Genomic DNA, 24,497 nt, shown 5'->3' with positions numbered 1-24,497 from the left:
AGTTCTCAGGCCTTGAATATAAACAGGACATTGGTCAAAACTATATCATGCAACGTTCTTTAATAAAATACAACTTAATGACATTGATTTGTTAATAATATGCACCACACATAAAGAGAAAAGAGAGATCTTAATTCTTTAATACAAATCACAGCAGATAAGGAATAACATTTCAGCCTGGCTATTCAGTGTTCTATCTAATGTACTTATATGACCCCCATCACCACAATATTCGAGTTCCTGCTTATATTTAATATATTTATCCTCACAACACGCATGTGAGATAAAACAGTGCTATTTTTCCATTGTACAGATGGAGAACTGAAGTACAGAGAAACTAAGTGACTTGCCTAAGGTGAAATACGAAGCTTGTGGTGGAGTAGGGAGTAAAATCCCAGGCCTAGGCTAATGCACTATTGATTGGACCATCCTTCCTCTCTGTTTTGGAAACATTTTTATACTGAATCAACTCATATAATGTTTAATATCTTAAACTGAAGCATATGGTATGGGGGAAGGAAGAGGTTTCAAATCATATTCAAAGTACTAATCACAATCTTACTGCAGAAGAATTATCTTAATATAGTACTACATTCATTTAAATGCTCGTTCATATGTATTTATATTGATAACTGTATAGTCTCATGTAGACCATTACAAATATTGACACTGTTACATTCCAAATATTACAAATTACAAATAATGACAATGTTACTAATTCCATGAGTAAAATTCCATGCTTGCTGTAGTTCGACCTTGATTTTCTAATAAATTATTTTTCACACTAAACCAGAGATTGACCCAAACCAAAACTGGAGAGCCAAGATTTGGGAGTATTAAAAATCTGAACACATCTCCAGACCCTTATTTCCAGATGGTTCCTACCTTCTTAATAGGTCAATTAAAAAAACCTGGGATGGAACTCCGCACCCAAATTTTAGGATTTCTGAAATCTGGATCAAATAGATTATGCATTTAAAACTCCTGCAGTTTATTTTCAATATATTGGGATAATTATTGTACATATTCCTTAACTTGTCTGTATCGCTGCTGAATAGCAGATAGGTGTTTTGATGTGCGAACAAGAATTTAAGATCTATGCAGAAAAAATTGCATGGTTGATGACCTGAGTTCACCTACTATAAACTCATTTTTGTGAATAAGGCTTTTAATTTAGAGCCAGACATATGAGCAAAGTACTTTAAAACTCATATCAGCGTTCAGCAGCCCCTGCTGACTTCCAAGTGGTCTAATTTTTTACTAACATCATAGGAAGAAATTAATTTACAACGAAAGACTACTTTGCTGTAGCAGCTAATACTACATTTACATGCCTCTATAATTTACTTCACTTACTGCTGTCTCTTATATTAATATTCATTATAAAAGTCCTCTTCTAATATTGCTTGATTTGACAGGAATGCATTAACTTTGATAAATGCTTTATAATGTACTCAGACAGTATTAATATAAGCAGAATCTATGTAATTGCTGTTACTTAAACATCAAGATTATCTTTTTTTAATTTGATTTCACCCCAAAAAATATAAACTTTATAAAAGGTGGACACTACTCAAAAGCATCTCTAAAATCAGTTTGCACCAATGGAATTAAAGAATATTATTAAAGACTAAGAGAGAGAGAAATGAATCCTTTCTGGTTATTCTAAAAATATAACTGTTCTTGATTCTTGTTGACATGTTCATTTCAATTCTAGTATAGAGATCATAACTGGAAATAAAACATTTCTAAATTTTCCATTAACTTGGATTTCTTAAACTATATTTTATGTTACTAACAAGCAGAATTTTGTTCTTGAGGAAACCACGGTTTGGAATTGTTCCTTTTCCATAAATAATCTAGGATCATAATGTTTTACCAAGTATCTGACAATCTGGACCTAACTCTGTCTTATTAAATGGTAGTTTGATGTGTCTGGGAAAATGGGCATTTAAATTCCAGGGCATACATGGCTAATGAGTTTACATAAATTAAATTAATGCTTTGCAACATGTTTTAGATAAATGGCTATGTAGGTATTCAGCTCATAGATTCCATGGGAAATCACAGTATAGGGATACTTAAATATGGATTTGTACAATGGACTAAGTTCTTGGCAAAAATCTCCTTCTTAAAGCTCTCCCCGAACACTTATTTACATAATCATGTTAATAATAATCCAAATCTTTAGAAGTACTTAAATACATACTAACCATTCAATGGCTCTAAATGAGGTACATTACTGTGGTCTACTGGGCCACTAAAGTTTTTAAAGAACTCCCCACTTAGTACATACAGTCTAGATTTATAAAAACTGGACAATGGTCTATATTTAAAGTCATTATGAAGCAAAGAGCATTGGCATTTCCTTTTTAAAGCTGGAAACTGTGCATCAGTCAGCATGGTTGATGGGACAAATAAATTACTGGTAGTCACTCAAATGAAAAAACAGTAAAATAAATCACATGTAACTGCAGAGATGATACAAAATTAGGTATCTCTATCGGAATCATTTTCATTGTCTCCTATTTGAGGAATCTATGATATTGTCCTGTAGCTCTCTTGCTAAGGTTCATAACTCAGTAGTAGCAGTTACATTTAATAGGAGAGTAAAATATATTCCAAATGAGACCAAAGACCAAGGAAGAGGATAGACTGCAAAAATACAGAACATGTACGTATATCTATATTGCAGTATGTGGAAGTGTATTATGGGGGATCAATTTCTCTCTTCCAACACCTCTAATCCTTCATTTTTTCATGTAGTACACTGGAGACATAACTTATTGTGTTACCGGTCCCCACCCCTGAAATCTTTCAACTTACTACCACATTCTAAATCATGGCCCTAAAAGGTAACCATAAAATTTATAGTGAAATTATATTAACTGTGCAACCTCTGTATTAGATTTTCCATGCAAAAATTATATATTTTGGTCTTGCAAGGGTTTCTCTCATTTAAATAAAAGTTTACAATTCGAATTGTTCGGCCAGAATTCTACCATAGCACTACATATATAGAGGTCAGATGACAAGACAGATTTTTAGTGTTATAAAATAGAAATAAACCAGAGCTTGAACCAATAGTGTATACTATGCTAACCACAGATAAGGACAATAGACAATAAGTCTACATCCTTTTCTCTGTGCGGTTGATATTCAGGGATATAAAAACTAACTCCGAAGTACTTTGTTTGTATCATGTAGCCTCTTTACTTTGATAAAATAACAAATTTTATATCTGCCTTGAGTGACTCCCAAGATTATAGATAATGACACGTTCTTGAAACTTGTATTAAAAGGACACACTAGTAAAAAATGGTTAGCTCAGCCACTGGGAAGCATTCTCTGTCAATTGCAAAGTGTGCTGGGGTAACCTTTTGGTGGGCTACAGTTCACTTCACTGCCCTTCTCCAGTCCCTAAAAACCCAAACTTCCATGGAAAAGCAGCTTGAGACCCAGAATTCAGTCTTTAAGGATTTTCAGCAAGGATTGCACAGGGTCAATATCCCCACGTTCAAGTCTCCAAAAGAACTTTTGGGACTTTTAAGTACTAACTTTATAAATCTTAGGATAAAGAAACATAATTAATAATAATAACTTAATTTTTACAACATAATATGTCTATTTTGTAATCCACATACATTATCTTCACAGTTTTACATGAACATAAATAAAGAAAGCACCTTAAATCTAAACAGGTCAGTTCCCACAGAAACACTGTGAGAATAGACTCAGAGTTCCCAATGCTTAGTTTAAGTTCACCTGAGTCTCAGTTAGAGGCTTTGATCATCAAGTCTATAGTCTGCTGAGTCAAAAGGAACATCTTCCCTCGGCATGCCTGTAGGAATCTTCAGCTAGAATCCATGCAGACTTTTCCTCTTCCCCTGCTGAAATCACTGTTAGTCGGTCAGCTAACTGATTAACCAACCAGTTAAGTACATAGATTTATTTTTTAAAAAAACCCTGTTACAAAAAAATACAAAATGGAGAATAGCAAAATGTAAATGACTGTTTCCACATTATCACATTTAAAGAAATGTTGATGAATCATACTAGTTGAGACAACTTAATTAAAACAAAAACAACAAGAGTCCTGTAGCACCTTAAAGACTAACAAATTTCTGCGGGCATAAGCTTTCGTGGGCTGCAACCCACTTTGTCAGATGCATCAGCCAACGAAAGCTTATGCCCACAGCAATTTGTTAGTCTTTAAGGTGCTACAGGACTCTCATTGTTTTTGCTGTATACAGACCAACACGGCTACCCTTCTGGAACTTTTAACTAAAACAGTTTGGCTAAAAAGCAAACAACATTCAAAGTGTATAATTAAAATTAAAGAAATTATTTTTTCCTAACGCTGCCAGGACTTCCCTGTTGGAGGGTTAACAATATCACTAACCTGCTGCAAAATGCTTCAGAATTAGGAAAACCAGGCTGTCTTCTGCTCTTTGGGTCTCAGCTTCTCCCTACTCACACAGAGCACATGGCCTTTTTGTAAAGCAGCTACCCAGACTGCTTGCCCTCATGGAGTCTGACCCCAGCAACAGGGAACCTACTGGAGCATACCCAAGACTTTCACACCCGACCCAATTCTAAAAACTTCTGGATGTGGAGTCTTAAATCTGTCTAGAAACAATGACCCAGACACAACAAACTCCTACCAAGCCCCCCTCACATAGATCTCTTAAAGAGATATCTCCCTATTAGGCACATGTGTTACATAGGTACATAGTGTCCGTTGCTAAGGTCATGACACTCTATCAGAAGAAGAAAAATACACTCCCAAATTTGTAGGGCTGGAAATATCAGCAATATATATCCCTAGTTCTATAATGACAGCCATCTTGAATAGATATATACATCCAAGTGTATGAGGAAGTGAAAAAGACTAAGTTTAGATTAACACAGATCCAGGCCAGATGACAGCAAATGTTATGACCTGTGCAGGGTGGATTAGATTAGTACCTGCAACTTTTGGCTTTTTTCCAGTACTGTTTTTCTTTATTGTTCTGATCTCAAAGGTTTACTTTGTGGGATTTTCAGAGCATACATATCTCAGTCTGGCATAAGTCTCTGCAAGCTCTCAGGTAAATGAAGTTTTGCTTTGCTTTTTTTTTTTTAATTTTAAGTCTCTTTAAAGTACTAGAAAAACTATTACCGAAGGAAAGACCCAGAATTGGATGTCCAGTCCTAGAGGATACTATTGTTAGTACCAGACTAAAATACTGGCATAAAACATGAGTATTTATAATCAGAGTGTTAATAAACTGGTGGGAGGAGATTAGTTAAAAGCTAAGAAATTCCACCAATTTCCTTTCATCATTTAAAATGAGCTAAGAGGTGATAAAATGTCACAAAATAAGATGAAGGTAAACTGGGGGAAAAGACAAGGAGACAGGGATAAAACTATGTGGGTGGTGAAGCACTGGAATGGGTTACCTAGGGAAGTGGTGGAGTCTCCATAGAATCATAGAATATTAGAGTTGGAAGGGACCTCAGGAGGTCAGTCCAACACCTGCTCAAAGCAAGACTAACGTCAGCTAAATCATCCCAGCCAGGGCTTTGTCAAACCACAGCTTAAAAACCTCTAAAGATGGAGATTCCACCACCTCCCTAGGTAACCCATTCCATGGCTTCACCACCCTCCTAGTGAGAAATTTTTTCCTAATATCCAACTTAGACCTCCCCCACTGCAACTTGAGACCATTGAGAACAGCCTGGCTCCATCCTCCCTGGAACCCCCTTTCAGGCAATTAAAGGCTGCTGTCAAATCCCCCCTCACTCTTCTCTTTTGCAGACTAAACAAGCCTAGTTCCCTCAGTCTCTCCTCATAAGTCTTGTGCTCCAGCCCCCTAATCATTTTTGCTACCCTCCACTGGACTCTCTCCAACTTGTCCATCCTTAGAGGTTTTTAAGGCCTGGCTTGACAAAGCCCTGGCTGGGATGATTTAGCTGAGGTTAGTCCTGCTTTGAGCAGGGGGTTGGATTAGATGACCTTCTGAGGTCCCTTCCAAGCCTAATCTTCTATGATTTGATTAAATTGGGTAGATTTTATACCAGTGACAGAGGAAGGAGCAGATGGAAAACTTGAACTTCCTCTGGTTTGGAATTAGGCAAATCCTTTGGTAACCTAAAGTGCTTGCCATTAAAAATTTAGCATTTGCTAACAGCTAGCATGACGGTTGGCCTTTAGCATCCATACAGCCTGCAGTTGTGGGCTCCCTTAAACTGGTGAAACCAGCAAATAAAGGAGAATCTCAGTTTTAATTTTAAGAAAGCTAATTTAGAACTTTTTTTTTTTTTTTTTGTAAATCACTGGCTTGAGTTGAAATGAACAAGCAACCTGACACCATTTCTTCAGGAAGAGGCTGGAGTGCTGTTGCTTTAACATTTCTCTATACACCCTATTAAAGTAAAATGAGATAGTGAAGTATGTTTTGGTCGATTCCCATAGGATCATCTTGCTAACCTTCCTCCAAATCCTTAGGTCAATCTTGTGTACGTTGATATGATAAGTAATGGGTTGCACTGAGTGGGACAGAGAGAAATGTGTGACAAAATATTATTTTGCAAGATCAGTCACATATTTTGAGGGCACCTCTGATTAGCATTCAGTTACTGAGATATTGTTATGTTCCTGTTTTTAAAATCAGGAAATAACTTTTGGAGAATGTTAATTTATTAATGACAACCACTGCAAGTGAACTGGATAGGGTGGATGAAGTGAGTAATCTACTTATGAACTTTCAAATGGATCTGCTGAGGCTATGCTAGAAACTTCACTTCCAGCCATTAAACCAGTGGAGTAGAAAATAAATATGTGGACCAGAAATAGTAAAAAGCTGGATGTAACAAAGAAAAGGATTAAAACTGTACAGCAGATGTCTCAGGATTCCCATGATAAGGTAGATGAACTAAAAAGCTCTTTTGGGGCCTCCAATGTAAAAGAATAGCTTTTTGCATGCAGAAATGAAAACTTGGAAAAAGTGGTCAAAATAGTATAACTGAGAGGAAGTTTAATCTCCCTTTGGTAATGAGAGAAAACACGTATAAGGAAGCTAAAAATTGTGTTATTATCTAGACTTCCATTAACATAGATCCAGTGGATCAGATTAGGGGATACTTTTGAATCCCTTAAAAAGCTTATTTTCCAGTTGTACAAGTAAGGGATAGGGAAGAAACAAAATAAACTAAATTCTGATAGAAAGATGCAAGGGAATAAGAACGCTTGTAAATGTAGACCTTGGGGAATAAGATAAATTGTAATTGTCTTATAATGTCTAAGTCTGTCAAAGACAGAAAGAAAATATTAAAAGTGATATAGGAATAGGAAGAAATAATGTTCCAGGAATTTTTTTTTTTAATTCTCCAATCTCAATTTTATGACACAGTTAAGAATAGAGAGCTTTACCTACTTGAGACAAGATACATACAGATCTGTGGTTTGAAGTCCTATACCAATAATTTAATTTGTTGGTGTTTGATTTATGTTATTTATTGAGCACTGGACACATGTTCAGTGTTGTACAAAACACAGATGGATAAACAGTTATTTACCAAGCAGGATACAATCTAAGGACCTGGTATCTAGCTTTAGGCATGTGAGTAGTATCACAGAAGTCAATGGGACTAGTTATTTGCTTAAAGTTAAGCATAAGCAAAAGTTTTTACCACAATGAGACCTAAATGACAATACTGTTCAAATGCACAATAAACCAAATGAAAGAAGTCTTCAGGCATGGCAGATGCCTGTTTTGGGGGAAAAAGGAGAGTTGTGTGTACATATTTCTTCAGTGGATTCATTCATTGGCATTCATAGATTTTTAAGGCCAAAAGGCACTATTGTGATTATTTAGTCTGACATCCTGTATTACATAGGCCATAGGACTTCCCTGAATTAGTTACTGCTTGGCAAATTGTTCCAATGATTAATTATCTCATTTAAACATTTGCACCTTATTTCTAATGTGAATTTGTCTAGCTTCATCTTCCAGCCATTGGCTCTCATTGTACCTTTGTCTGCTAGATTGAAGAGTCCTCTATTATCAATTTTGGTTCCTCAGGTAGGTTCTTATAGACTGTAATCAAGTCATGCCTTGACCTTCTCTTTAATAAACTAAATAGATTGTACTACTAAGTCTATTCACTGTAAGGCAGGTTTTCCAATTTTTTAATAATTCTTGTGGCTCTTCTCTGAACCCTCTTCAATTTATCAACATCCTCCTTGAAATGTGGAAACCAGAACTGGGCACAATACTCCATTAGTGCCACCAGTATTCCACTAGTGTCAAATACAGATTTAATATAAAGTTCTCTACTCCTACTAGATATTCCCCTATATATATATCCAAGGATCATATTAGCCCTTTTGGCCACCGTGTAGCACTGGGAATTCAGACAGCCAATAATCCAATGTGATGCCCAAGTCCTTTTCAGAGTCCATGCTTCCCAGGATAGATTCCTGACATCCTGTAAGTATGGCTTGCATTTTTTGTTCCTATATGTATGACTTTACTTTTGGTCATACTGATATACGTATTGTTTGCTTGTGCCCAGCTTATCAATCAACCCATATTACTCTATATCAGTGACCTGTTGTCTTCATTATTTACCACTCCTGCAATCCTTGTAACAGATGCAAACTTTGCAGTAATGACTTTATGTTTTCCTCCAGGTCATATTGAATAAAATGTTAAATAGCATACGGTCAAGAACCAGTCCCTGCTAGAAATGCACCCTCTCTATGATGATTTTGATCATTCTAATTCTTTAATGAAAATGCTCTGTAGTACCAACTCAAATGTCTCACAGAAGCCTACATGTATTACATCAACATTTATCTTTATAAGACAATCTCATAAAAAATATAGAATTAGTTTGACAAGATCTCTTTTCTGTAAACCCATGTTGATTGGCATTAATTATAGTACCCTCCTTTAATTCTTTACTAATCAAAGCCTGTATTAGCTATTCCACAATTTTGCCTGGTATCAATGTCATGCTGACAGAAATGTAATTATTTGTATATCTTTATAAAATACATTTGTTTATCATTTTAAAATACTGGTACTATATTAACTTTCTTTCAGTCCTCTGGAACATCCCTAGTATTTCAACATTTATTAAACATCAACATTAACAATCAAAAGAGTTCCTTGGCCAACTCTTGGATGCAAGTTATCCAGACCTGCTGATTTAAAAATATCTAACTTTAGCAGCCACTATAGAAGCTGGTTAGAATCCTTTGTTGGACTGGAAATATGTCATCATCATCATCATCACCATCATTCATCATATGATATGAATACATCCTCTAGCTTTTGCCCTAATACAGAACAGTTTACTGAAGTCTTGTCTTTTCTGCATTATTATTGACAATTCTACCTTTTCCAGATTGAAGTGAACCAATACCATTATAAGTCTTAAAATCTCTTTATTGTCCTCAACTCTGCCTGACACGGACTACTTCTTCTGAGCTTTCGCTTCCCATATTAATTTTCTATAGCCTTTAGTTTAAAAGGGTTTTTTTAAATTATGACACAGTGGTCATTTGATGCATCAGGATAGAGCGTGGTTAGGCAGGGGAAGCACAGAAGGAAAGATGAGAATGAGAGATACAAAGAAAGTCTCACAGGATGCTCTGAGGACAATTTGATTTCGGAGGGTGAGGATACTAAAACATTTAGCTGAAGAGTTATTTTTAGGTGGACTATGTATCAAATATTTAGAACATAAATAAGGGATTTTTTCACTTTTTTGGTGATGACAGACATCATAGTTACATCTGGTGCTACATCAGATGGAGAAGTGATTTGCTAATATTTAATAGGGTACTTATTGAAATAATGCTATTGCAGATATGATATCAGGCACATAAAATCTGCTCTGATAGTGTGATTTTGAAAAGCGCTCAGCAATGGCCTAACTCCACTCCCACTGACTTCAACAGGAGCAGAGTTAAACTAATGATAAGTTCTCATCGGACGTATATAGGATTAGAGATTCTGCTGTTTGTTTCTATTGGGTGCAGCAGAATGGCTCGGGGGGGGGAGTGAGGGGTGGGTGCAGAATGGCTATTTCTTACAGCATGTTGGTTTGGAGGCTGCCATTACCTAGTATTGACTTCCATTGGTTTGTCTGCCAGTTGAGGATAGCAAGCCTCTAGCACACTCCTCTTCACCCTCTAAACTAGGGGTACAGGAGTGTGGGATAGGAGTTTTATATGCCTGTTTTAAACCTGCTGTGGAGATGTGGGCCCTTTGCATTGCCAGGGACTCCCCTCCTGCCCCCCTGTGTGATAGAAAGTAAAAAACACAAAACAGCCCTAGGAAGCACAAACAAATAATCACCTGTCTCACCGTACCACCTGTCCCACTTGCAAGATACCGGAGAATTTTGAGGAAGATCTGTTTCCCCAGTTGTCCTTGTATGGACAACAGAGATATAGTTTTCCACACACTCAAAAAATTCACAACTATATGCAAGTATAGGGTCCTGGGATTGGTTCCAATTCATAGCAAATTAGTCCATAAACTGACAAAATAAACAATAATATAATAAATCTCTAATCTTAAGAGTTTATAATAAAAATGTGACAGAGTATGGTAGAAGTATTGCAATGCTACAGTCTCCTGTAAGATCCCAATGGCTACGCACCTTTGACCTCTGCCTCAGTAACTAGCTTCAGGACTGTTCAAGCAACAACAAAGCAATACACAGTCTGGAAGGACCCACTGGCAGACACACTGTACTGTGTCATGTATCCGATATTCAGTTTAGATAGCAAAGCTGATGAATGCAAAGATATTACCTGACAAATCAGAAATCATTCCAAGAGTTCTAGCAACAAACAAGCTGACCACTGTAATGCTATGAAAGACTCTATTAAATATTTTTGTATAAACTGCTTTTCCATGCATATGTCCAATACGAACAAAAGCATTTTTCCTTCTTTCTCTCTGAGTAGGATGATCCAGACTTTGGGACTGACAGAAGTTTGCTTCTGCAGGAGTATTCGAGCATAAAATTGTTGTCCAGGCAATCCCAATCAAAAGCAGCTGGGTCCCCAGAAAACACATGGTGTTCATAGGATTAAGCTCTTAGTTGCAACATATATAGATGCAATTAAAAAAAAGGATTTTATTGCACATTAGTGATCAATTGATGTGCATCTAAATTATTCTGATTTTTATGTTACCATTTGACTAGAAAGAAAGAAAGAGAAAGAAAGAAAGAAAAGTGCTTCTACACAAAAATCAAAAGAGAATCTATTGTTTCCCAAATTACCATTAAGATCAAATGCAAAAATGGTACTACAGTCTGTGGAATGCTGATAACATTTTGTGCTGCAATTAATATGGATGGTCTAAAGTATGGAAAAGTCAAAGCATAGGTGATTTAAAGTGAAGGATGTTGGGAGTTGATCAGATGTGACTGGTTTGGGTCGTTATACTAAATTTTCCAAGAATGTAATCAAGAGGATAGATAATTGTGCATCCATAATCTGTAATTCCCAGGCAAGTGGTGATAGTATCCATGAAACAATGGGCCATTTGCTCTGTCGGAGCAAGGCTGTATCTAAAGCTTTTACCTTGAAATTAAAATTTAAAAAGGAAGACATCTAATGTGGGATTTTCAAAGCTGCCAAAGTCCCAGAGGGGTAGCCGTGTTAGTCTGTATACAGCAAAAACAACGAGAGTCCTGCAGCACTTTCAAGACAACAAATTTAATTTCTGCAGGCATAAGCTTTCGTGGGCTGCAACCCACTTCATCAGATGCAAGAAATAGAAATCAGATAAGGGGTATATATAAACATGCAAGGGTAAGGAACAACAATGGGGAAGGTAGATGTTAGCAAAGTCCATTCAGTTAGAGTAGATGAGGCCTATTCACAACCATTGATTAGAAGGTGAGAATGTGAGAACAATGACAATTACTTGTTGTAATGAGATAACAGTTCCAAGTCCCTATCAGACCCAATTTGATTGTCAAGTTTTCATATGAGTTCCAGCTCTGCAGTTTCTTGCTGAAGTCTGTTTTTGAAATTTTTTTGTTGAAGTATGGCAACTTTCAAGTCAGCTACAGAGTGTCCTGGGAGATTGAAGTGCTTTTCGACTGGTTTATGGATGTTACCATTTTTTATGTCTGATTTGTGTCCACTTATTTTTTAGAGTAGTGACAGTCCGGTTTGGCCAATGTACATGGCAGAGGGGCATTGCTGACACATGATGGCATATATTACTGTCACTACGCAAAAGAATAAATGGATAAATAAATGGATACATATTTTGGGAATTAGAATTTGTATCTATTTGCTGGTGTATTCATAGTTGAAAATATATTGGTAAATTTTATACTTGAATTGTACAATAAACTGCTCTGAATTCAATGGTAGATTTCAGTCAGTATAAAATATTATTATGAATTTAAGATATATTAAATATTTGTATCATTATTACATGTATTAGGATTGCTATAAATGCAATTTATTTTCTTCAGTTAACAGAAAGATTACATAAAAAGCTACTACATTGCAAAAATGCTAATAAATAGAGGAGTTGTCTGTAACTATTTGTAAGACATCATGAACAAATTAATATGCTTTCTTCAGTGTGTGTTATGAGAGGAAAATTTAATATGGTTGATCTTTGAACAATAGATTATATATTCCAATGTAAACAAATAACTTGAATGGTTACTGAACAGTCCAATATTAATTGTAACAATATCACTGAGAACAGAAATAATTCAATAATTCCAAATTTGAGGCATCTTTCATAAACTACGAACCCTATCCACTACTGATATAAGTCGGAGACAGATGCTTATAGTAAAAATGACCTCACAGAAAAATGAGAGGGAGATAAAATGAGAACAGTGATAAGAAGGAATTGGCTCTCTTTTCTAATTGGAGTCCTTTTCCAGAACTAGTCCTGGAGATGAATCACTAATGTTGCTATGCATATATCTGGAATACACATGGATTTGACTATTTTCAGCCGTAATATAAATGTATTAGGCAAGGAGGGCTCACTTGAGAAAGGAATAATCAATCAGCGTTATAAACATAGAAGGGCAAATACCACAATGTATATATTTCATTTTCTTAAATTTTCAAATGAACTCACTGTGATAGTGGCTGCATACCTCTGTGATAGTGGCTGCTTTCTCAGGACTCCCAGAGAAAAAGAACACCTGTATATATATATCACAATGCTTATGGTGACCAGTGTGATACAAGATCTCATTTGATTCCTTACACAACATTCTTTACTGATGAATAATATAACAACGTGTCAGGTGCAGTGAGTTCATCAGGCCTGATAGGAGTTGTTTCATATCAATGAACCCTTTGCCAGCTGGCATTGAGAGGCCCTTTGGGGTCAGACACCTATTATACTTGCTTTCAATTAACATTCATCTGACTAAATTTCTCTCACACAAACAGTGGCGGACAGTGAATTTTAAGCTCACTTACTTTGCAAACTTGCAATTCACACTAGAAAGAAAATTTTGTAATTCACACAAAGATCTGACTGCAGCCTTTACATGTAGAATGCTACACGGCTAATTACTTGGGGGAATGTGATGAGAAATAGTTTAATTTAGTCTGCAACAAATCAATACATTCCTCAATAGCCTAATTTTACAAGGAATGATGTTTTGGCCAATGCCTCTATGTCCTAAAATGGAGAGGATTTACAATTTTTCAGTAATTCCCTAATCCTGTGCATCTCTTGCCATCTTCTCCTAAATTGTTTCCTCTCCTTGAGGCATTCATAGGCTACCCATTCTTATTAGAAGAGTTAGGGTTATCCAATGAGAAACAGTATTAACAGATTTATGACCAATCATTGCTAACCAACATAGCTCAAATTTTGATATTCCAGCATCAAACACTGAAAGACAGTAAAAAATATTCAAATTTGTCATTAAATTTGAACAACAAATCTGAGGAAACTGCAGATTGGTCACTGACATTTTGTGAGCAGAGGAAAGAGCTAAACTCAGCAAAACAATTATTGTGAGTTGTTTGTACCTCTTGGGTTGTTACTAATCATTGTCACTCTTTCCTTCACATACCATATAAATCAGAGGAACAGCTGGGTAATCTGAGAAGTTACGTAGTTTCACTTTTAGAAAAATGATTCACTACATGGGATGTGAGGGTTCCCATTCAACAGTGGCACTGGACATATTGGATGTTGGGAACTCAGTTTCTCAACCCACTACACATGTGGCCAAATTCAGCCCTAGTGTAAGTGGATGCAATTACAATGAAGTCCATGGAGCTGCAGCTACTTACATGAGGTCTGAATTCAGCTTCTAATTTCATCATGGAAAATATCTTCCCAACCAAGTATGCAGATTGCCTAGATAGCTCTGACCCACAGTGAAATTATTAGAAAAGATCAAGCTATCCAAGGACAATGGAGCCTAAATATGGCACAATGTGAATATGCAAAGAGAAAACCAAATTTATCCAGAATATATAGTTTCTAATTTCCCTTGTATTTCAGCAGAAAGATGCAAAGAAGCAATTTGAAAATGGAAGCAAAGGACACTTAGTGGTTTAATCAAACAGATTCCAATCGATAATGTTTCTTACTGTAATAAAATATGAGTTACACGTCTGTGTGATGACAATAGCGTATGTTCCAAGGCTTCAGCCTGGTTTTCATGATTGGAAACTAGTACAGAAGTGAATCTCAATAAACGTATGGAATTTACACAAAAGAATATTCTAGGAGAGAGCTGGGTAAATCTTTTTAGGCACAATATACAAAAATGAAACAGAAAGTTGCTGGAAGGCAACTGTTGTGGCAGTTCTGTCATCCCATCTCTACTTTTTGACATCTCTTTCTGCTATCACTCTCTCTTCTTCTACGTTTTCCCCTTGCCCTCTCCTCTTTCTAAGTCCCTCGTATTCCCCTTACCCTTTCTGCTTGTCTCCCAGCCAATACAACCATCAGCCAGTTTGTTGTACCAGCTGCTGAACTGGCTCACCTACCTCATCTGGAGTTCATTTAAGGATTGTGCAAGCTGGATTGCAATTGTGTGTCATTTCAGGCCCAACTGCCATCTGTTCATCATCCATGTCCTGTTAAATGAGGATTTTCTCAGTTTTCCAATAAATCCGTTTTTTAAAGGCTTATACAAGCCTATTGATAATTGACAAATTCTTTCAGCAAAAATTGTCCCTTCTTTTAGCGACGATGTATAATGCCAACTTCCCTAAGCTTTCTCTCCCATAGCGTCAGTTTTTTGCTTCAGTTTCTCACATAACATTATTTTTTCTAATATTTTCCAATCAGCACCCTTAAGCATAAAAGCATCTGTATCAGCCTGCTGCCCTATTTATGTGGGAAGATAATGTATTATGTCACAGCTTTGTGAGCAGCAAAGCATTTTCAGATCATATCTATTGTGCTAGGAAAAAAAGGTTGTGTGTGTGTGTGTGTGTGTGTGTGTGTGTGTGTATATTCATGGCATGTTTTAGACAATTATTTTTCTTCTTTCTTAAATAAACATTTGCTCTGCTTTTAGATATGTGTTTTGAATTTAGTTATATTGTACTTCAATAGAAATTTGAGGATTTAGGCCCAGATCCTCAAAGATATTTAGGCATTCATTAATTAATTCTTTCATATTTAGGCATTAGCTTCCATTAAAATCAATGGGAGATGGGTGCCTAAATACTTCTGAGGATCTGGACCTAACTGTATAACATGCAGAAACAAAACAGAAGCTGTTGACTTCTGCGGGTGGAATCTCTGTCAATGACTGTCACTTTTTCACTGGCCTATTTTGCTCTATTGATATCAGATGATGGACAAAATTTATGAGTGGCCTGCAACATATGGAGACAGAGGAGGATGAAACAATACTAAAATTCTCTGCTGGGTAGAACAAAGAATCTGGTTCTGTGCCTTCAGGACTTGATTCATAAGAACCTATTTATGGTGATCTACGTCTATATGCAGTGGAAAATATGCATTTTTGTCACCTCTCAAACATTCTTCAGATTCCTCAGAAGGAAGAAATCTTAAGTGCTGGTTTCTGTATCAGCGTAAATTTAGCATCACATTGGGATTCAAATTCACTTCCTATTTTTGCAGCAAGGCTACTCTATGGACGTTAAGTAAACTGTCAAGAAAGTTCCAGTATGTTGGGAGAAGGGCATCTTCCTTTCAAATTGTTGTGATTGCCAATACATCTATACATAGCACTTTGTTGCTCCAAAGACTGTCATTCATTTAGCCTCTCACTGATTTTAAAAGTTATTCGCATAGGTTAAGATATTAATGACCTTCACAGAATGAGAAAAATGTCCCCAGATCTTGCTTTCCACTCTTAGTACGCAGTGTTTGCCCAAGATTTTAAACTGTGTGCCTTGCACAGTAGGATGCATGGTCACTTTTATTTATTGCACTAAGACATGTTGACACCACTGCCTGACAAAATACTTCAGGGGGAAGCAACATAACAAATTGCTGCTTCAGCTCCTGCATCAGGTTGTATATTGTGGTCTTTTTCATAATCTTTCTTGCATGGCACTGCAGATTTCCTGATGTAGGTGCTGCACAGGGTAGGCACAGCCATTGAACTGAAAACTGGACCAATGTACTATGACTGACATGTAATCCACCATTTAACCACTGTTGTACATGATGTATTAGCACTGATTGAACATAACCCCTTCTCAGCTTACTTGAGATCATGCATTAATCTTCTGTGTATAGCTTCATAAAGCTGTAGGAAAAGCTATTTCCAAATGACAGTGAGAGGAGGGACTAGAAACTGAGGTTACTTAAAATCATGGATTGTATAATTCATGAGTGAAACCATATTGACGAGCAACACATTCCCTCAGATCATTGATGTGATTCTCAACGTACTTGCTTTTTATTGGCCACCATTCTCAGAATACATATATGTGATGCACAAGACACTCTGCCTTTCATAAAGCATTTGTATTCTGAAGAGTTCTGTGAAGCACGTGTGGGATGGAGGGCAACTGAAAAGAAAATTCAAATAATCCTGCAGATAATTGTTCCAAATAGTCCTGCTTTTGCCAGGAAATTTCAGCCACTTAGCTGCCCAGAATCTTTGTGCTGTTTTTCTTTTGCTACTGCAGATGATGTTTTCTATATAAATTCTGTTTAAACAAGAAAGGTTCAGTTCTTTCAGTTACGCCAGTGGTAATCCAGAGTGCAGAATTGGGCTTCAAATTGTCCACGGGTGGATCTTCTTTTCACTGATACATTTTAGGGATGCTTGAACAGCAAACTTGATGACTTTTTGTTTGTAACGTATCTTTAAATGTCAACAGTTGGCTAAGGTTTGTGATATTTCGTGAAAATAATTCTCTCATTATTTTTGGCTTTTTTCAGTTGACCTTACTGGGTTTCCTGATGCATCATGCCAACATCCCTTGAAACAGATTCTTCCTCAGCAGAGAAACTTTTATAATCACATCTTTCAATCAGCATTTTCTCTTCCAACTCCTCCTCCTCCTCCTGTTCTATGAGACTCCATGACCAGTCCCTATTTTCACACTAATCTGATATTAGCATAGCAACATGGTTCTCATTACTGCAGTTATATACACACAACTTTAGTTCAATGAGTAGCATGGCTGAACTCAATGTTACTCCTCACATGAGTAAACTTACTCAAGTACTTAGGAGTCTGCAGCATTTGGGGCAATGGATGGGACTTTGGTATATCAAGGTAGTGTAATTAAAATTAAATCACTGGAATGGCCCCAGTGGCAAAGATATTATAGAATGCTCAGATAACCACCATATTGTTCACATAGGATATATACCTAATTTATGGAAGGTCTCCAACAAGTTATAAATGAGATCTGAACATTAAATCAACTTCTCTCCAGGTCACTGGCTTTCCTTTGTAACCATTACTGTGCAGTTTTTTCTCTGTTGTATACTGATATAAGCATAGGTTCAAAATACTGAGCTCAGGTATACAACAAATCATAACGCCCTTCAGAGGCCTGACTGAAAGCCCCATGAAGTCAACAGAAAGACTCACACTGATTTGATGTGCTTTGGATCATGCTCCAAACAAATATCAACCTCAGACAAACAAAACAAAAACAAAACAATGCAGGCAAAAATTTTTAACACTTAACATCACAGCTTCAAAATATTTCACTTTTGTCTTCCTCCCTTGTCTCAAGAAATCTACCATGATCATTTATAAAGAAATAAGTCAGTCCTTTGCACAAAACTCACTAACTCTCTATGAGAGCATATCAACAAAATATTCACTTCACTAACAAGTAAGAGAAACCCAACATTTAAAACCATGCTTAAGTTTTAGTTTAGTTTTGTATTTTTTGTAACTAGGTTTTGGTGCTCGCCCCCATTGTTCCACAGTTATTGATACCTTTAGTGTCACTGCAAAATTGGCTATATTCAGTTTTAGAAAAATCTCCTGATGCACCCGGAAGTCCCATATAGGTGCCCCCCTTGGGCCAAGTTCAGGCATATGACAAGTCTGAAAAAACCAACTTGATTGTTGAACCACAATTATAACATGAATTTCCACATAACACATATTCCTGCCTTTACCATATGGCTTCTAGTAAAGACCTTACAAAAAGTATGAAATGCACATTTATATGATACAACAAAAATATAAGCAACTCTTTCAATTGTTTGTACATTTCTATTTACAACACCAAAGCCACTGACATAGGAGAATTTGTTCCAGATGAGCAGCTGTCAGCAGCAACACCAGAATATTATACATTATTTGCTCATCATGCATTATTCTTTTTTCCTGTAAGACTTTGTGTATGCATCTCATGTGTCTCATACAGTACATACATTGCAGAAAAATATAAGAAATTGTTTCTTGTGAACTACTAAAACAATCTTCTTTGAACTTATATCCTTCCTTTGAAATCTCCAATATAGTAGCCTATATTTAAAATGCCAGGTTAATGGAACCCATTGACTTCACCTGATACTTGCATGACTTTTGTTTGCAAGAAAAAAGAAACTAGTCCCCAAGCAATAATTTAAAGGATATTATTTCAGTCTGAAGACTCAGTTTAGCAGAATAATTGGCATCAATAACACTTACCTGTTTATGTGGAGTGGAGGTTATACAGCTATTATCCAGCTCAAAATCATGCACTTTTAATAATAATGCAATGCTTGAAATTTATGACAATATGGCTTTTATCAACAATACTTTTATCAGAGGCTTCTAGACACTATTAGTGAAATTGCTGCATTGTTTGTAGTTAAAACAAATGTACCATAGGTAATTACCTAGAGAGACATTGCATACAAACTACAAGGTTTAGAGCATTTAATAGTTCATTGGCCATAAATATTACTTGAGCCATACGTATGCTTTATCGCCTAAAAGAATGACAAGCCTCTGTTCACAAAAATGAAGTCAGTTACATGATATCTTACTCTCACCAGTGTATTGAAAAGAAGAAAAATATCAATATCGCACAGAAAGATGGATCAAGCATGAATCAATGTGGCAAGCACATAACCGAACAGACATGGAATTAAACAAAGAAAAAAAAAACCCAACAAAGATTATCGCATAACCTGTTTTGTCAGAGCTGGTATTGATGGTATTGGTAGTGATGGAAGTGAAGGTAGTCTTTGCGCTGTCCTTGGCAATAACAGATTTCTGCTTATTTTTCATGGCTTCCAGTGCTTTGAGCTTCTTGGCATGTTTAGTGCCTTTGTAGTGGGCCGCAGCCTGGCTCTACAAAGGAGAACAAAATGAACCATGCAATCAGGCTCATTTCTAAACTGGCATTCTCTGTATTAGTACAAATACAGACTACCTTTCAATAATGGGTACCATCCACAATACATAGGTAGTGACCAAATTCTGTTTAGAATGATGCTTAGAAAACAATTAAAATCATATTCAAACAACCCCAGTATGATAAATATTATGCGATGCTATATTACTTTCAGATCAAAATAATAGAGCTTTACTGTACCACATGTAAAATGTATCCTCTTTATCAGTTTTGCTTTTAAGAGCTTTTTTTTCTATCACATAAAGATTCAAAAGACTCAGGGAGCAGGGAGAAAGACATGTTTTTCTTCTGATAGAAAGTGTATAAACCTATTATAAACTTTGCCTCAGGTTTCCAGAAGTGATGGTTTACATCTAACTTTGGAAGCAGGAACTTTTCAAAGGGAAAGCAAGGATTGACTGTCCAGAAAACCCCATCACCTAAGAACTAACTGAATACAACGCAGACATGTAAATGTCTGGATTTTGGGGGGGGAAAACACTTGGGGGGAAAAATTAGATCACTTCAGCCTGCCTGTTACAAAGGTAGCCTGTGAAATTCAAGGTGAGAGGATCTTTTCAGTGTATGACTCTCCCACCAAGCCTAGAGTGTTGCCAGATGTGTTTTGGCTATCTGATGTAGTAGGTCCTGACCAGATGTGTATATTTACTTCAGAGATTTCACACTACACTAAAGAACCTTGAATCCCTATTATTTTAATAATTCATTGTGATAACTCTTCTATTCATTTATGCTACATATTTTGGGGTATTTAAGTATAAAATCTGATTAAAAATGGTGGATGTGTGTGGGTATTATTCCTGAATAATTTCTTTGGTTATTTACGGCTCTTCTGCAAAACAGGAACCAATCCTACAGTTCATAAATGAATGGGATGTTACATGCTCGAAGTTTTCTGCTACTGAAGTTCAACCCTGATTGGTAACAACTCTATTTATGCTAATGAACAAGGCTGCTAATTCTTCAATAAGGACCTCGAACATTAGTTATTTTAGAGTCAAGAGCTAAGTATGTTTTATTGTAGAATTGCAACATGTAGTGAAAACAGCAGGGATTCATTACATATGGAGTGAAAAAGATCATAACATGACTTAGTCATTCAATGTAAACCAGTATTGCAGAGGTAGAAGGCTGCTGCTTTATCTAGGATCTGTTAGAGTTTTATTTGAACATTGTCTGGTTGCAAATTTTCTGGGGTGACATCAGGAAATGCTAAGCTAATATTTATATTATACTGAGGTTTATTTATAGTTCTCAGCACTGATGAAAAGTCATGATTCCTGTCTCAATGCCTGTGATTTGAGGGGTGGGGCAACGTAAAGGAGAGAGAAAGAGACTTCATGTACTACTCCAACAAAAAACTTAGCTATATTTTTAGATGCATCATTTGGTTTGGTTGAAACATTTGTTTCTCTATCCCTTAAATAATTAAAGCACTATAGCAGGTACCCTTATTGAAAGAACACTGGACAATGACGTTATTAATTAGAAACAACTTGAACAGAAATAGCACAATCATGCATCTTTTACAGTTCCCAACACAAAACATCAAGAGACATACTGTAAGCCAAATATGAACAATTAAGTGATGTTAAGTACTGTTAAATTGAAGGACCAATGTCAGGTTAGGATGACTGCATTAAAATGGCACTATACTCTTTGTATACCTTTATGATACTACTGCCTCAAGTTTATGTCTATGGTTTGTAGCCCAGTATGATTATCTACTGCAAAAATGTCTTTTTAAAATGCTTTCTATTTTATTTTGATCAATCAGACCCTGATACTGATATACTTACTTACATTGACTAGTGCCTTACTCTGCCAATGTGAGTAAAGTTATCAGAATTTGTCCCTTAACATTTGATTATTAATTTGGTATTAGTCTGACACACTCACTTAAGCTTCTTCAGAGAACCAAATTTGTATATTTCATGCACCCATCAATTCCCTTCGACTTCAATATTCACTGGTACAACTCCACAAACTTGACTTCCAGGAGAACTTTGAGTGCACAAGTAATGAGGCCCTGCATGGGAATCTGTGACCTTTACAGTGCTCTGAAATATATGAACAAAATTGTTCCAAGCAGAAACACAGTGCTTCAATTTACAAGCAAAGAATGGCTGCTACGGAGAACTGTCCATTACTCACTTCCCACAGAGGGCTGCCAGTTTACCAAACGCTACTTTCAGAAGATTTTTATGCTTTTTTATTTCAGAATGTAAATCTCCATTCTTTGTGGAGACACAAAGGTATCTGGGGTTGTTTCAAGAGAATCATAGCGGGCAGGATAATGAGAGTTCTATGTGGGACAGGACAGATTGCTCCAGAAGCATTTAACCAGCCCCCAAATGAGCTTACACTGAATTTTCACAACTGAACTGGAACCACACAAAACATCTGTCATTGTCTTCCCCAACAGAAGGAAGCCAGTGGGGAAAAAATGGAAAATGATTCATAAATATTCTATCCAGCATGGCAATAGAAAAATCTAATAGCAGCAACTGACTGAATCATTTCTCAGAAAACTAAAGAGAACCAAATAAGCGTCATTACTAGAAACTTAAGTCCAAAAATCACAGTTTGTAAGATACAATTATCCCAGAATGTCATGCAGAACTGTTTTAAAAAAAAAGTGGGGAGGGAAGGATTAGTCATATTTTTTGGTGGAAACCATGATGCAGAACTATGCGAGAAGACTGAATGACTGACTGCACCATTATATGGGCAGGGGGAATCCTGCTAATAACAATGGCAGAAAATGAAAGTGAACTGAAAAAGAGAGTAAAAAAAAAAAACCTCCTCTCTGTACTGGTAACCTGGCTAGAGGGGTTCCACTTGTTAAGAGACACACTAGGCGAAATCCTGGAGCTATTGAATTCAATGGAAGTTTTGCCACTGACTTCAATGGAGTTAGGATTCCATCCACAGTGCAAGGTAAAAGGACTATTGCCTGTTTTAATTGCCAGTTACTGTAGAGGTCCATTGTCCTTGGGAAATGGTATTCTTCTACTTTTACCTAAACCAGCAGTTCTATCAGATTAAATTGATTCAGGGTAATAGTGTGGGGAGAAACTCCTCCTTTTCTACAGTATATTTTGTGATTTCCATCAGCACATACTCTATGAACTGTATAAATATAATTTAATATTTCCTTCCTTTCTCATGACTTCATAATTTGATAAATAACATCACTCCCAGCCTTGTGAAGCGGTGCTCTGTCACATGATGTGTAGCCCAACCAGTGATGCAACACAAGATGCACATCAGATATCACCAATGAGAAATTACAATGCTCTGTATGAGAATATGCATTATATAGCAGCAACACTGAAACACTACAACTAGCTTATACCCAAAGCTAGATATTTATGGATTTTTAAATTAAGTTTTGAGGGCTCTGATCTTGTGCATGACTAAGTGTGTGCAGGATCAGGCCTAGGAGAATTTGTTTCCACTTCAAGGCCAGCTAAGCAGTAAAATGCCAAATAATAAATATTTTTTCACTAGTTATTTATAAAGAGCTCCTAGTCATCTCAGTAATGTAGATCAACTTAAAAACCCTCTTGCAAAATAGATAATTTGTCCTGGTTTTATTTTATTTATCTATTTATTAATTTTTATACTAATCATTAATATTGAAGTGTTAGACCTGCTTATGTTGAATTTGTAGAATAAATGAATTAATAAAACTTCAGCATTAACAAATATAAAATAACTTTTCAAATTTGTATATAAGCAATTAAATATTTGGTTATCATTATTGCATTGCACCACAATTACCATAAGAGCATCACATTGCCAAGCAAATGGCACTGAGTGAGCAATGGAAAAGAGATGAAATATTTTAAACAATCCAGACCTCAGTATTTTCCTAGAATTACATTAATCATGCCTACATTGCAGTCTTCAAGAGAAGCTTGTGAATCTGAGAAGCTCTGTACATTAGTAAATCATCTACCATCTCAGTTAAATTCTTTAGGCTTGAATCCAACAAAGGCCTGTGCATGTGCTTAATTTTATGCCCTGTGAGCAGGCCCAGATTATGTCAGACGTAGGCACTATAGCCCCATGCATATGGCCCACTCTTGGGGTCATGATTATATCAAAATCTTAGTTTTCATTAAAAACAATGAAATAAAAGAACTCCCTTTCTGCTCTCACTGCCTTTTCATTGAGAATCACCACATCTGCCCTTTGATGTTCCCCTCTCTCTTGTTCCCGGCCTTATCACCTTTCCCATCTATGGCCAATCTTCCTTCCTTTGTTTTTCCCTTTAGCCAAATCCTTCCTAATAAAACCCAACTCAAAGAATAAGAATGAAAAAAATTCATGGAATTAACATGCCGTTTGCTGTCATCACATTGATTGTTCTGTTTGTAAGTTCTAGCCTTTCCCCCTACCCTGTATCTGTCTTCTCTATTTAGAATGAAAGGTCTCTGGGGCAGGGACTCTGTTTGTATAGTGCCTAGCACAATGGGGCCCCATTTGTAGTGGACCCTTGGGTGCTCTCATAATACATAGAATAAACATTAGTAATAATTGTCTGCCTGAGTCTGCAGAAAGCCTATAACAATACCTCTTGGAAGGGTGAAAACTCAAGTTCTGTTCAATCCTCTGAGGTGTTGACTTCAAGATGCACAGCTTTGGGGGACCACAGTGACAC

At 36.4% G+C, this 24,497-nt stretch overlaps 1 protein-coding gene across 3 annotated transcripts in view; it reads right to left on the bottom strand.

Moving 5' to 3' along the window:
* ZNF385D (zinc finger protein 385D) overlaps positions 1 to 24,497 on the bottom strand; it is a 568,873-nt gene that overhangs the window by 48,692 nt on the left and 495,684 nt on the right. For all 3 annotated transcript variants that reach the window (XM_067561938.1, XM_067561940.1, XM_067561939.1), the window contains one exon: positions 19,602 to 19,764. In XM_067561938.1, coding sequence (XP_067418039.1) covers positions 19,602 to 19,764 — 163 coding nt within the window. The remainder of the gene's footprint in view (positions 1 to 19,601; positions 19,765 to 24,497) is intronic.

The sequence above is a fragment of the Emydura macquarii genome, unplaced genomic scaffold, assembly GCF_026122565.2.
Source record: "Emydura macquarii macquarii isolate MOO-44397 ecotype Brisbane River unplaced genomic scaffold, CSIRO-AGI_Emac_v2 contig_2422, whole genome shotgun sequence".
NCBI lineage: Eukaryota > Metazoa > Chordata > Testudines > Chelidae > Emydura > Emydura macquarii.
Note: the sequence above shows the minus strand (reverse complement) of the source record. Positions and strands in the feature narration are given on the sequence as shown.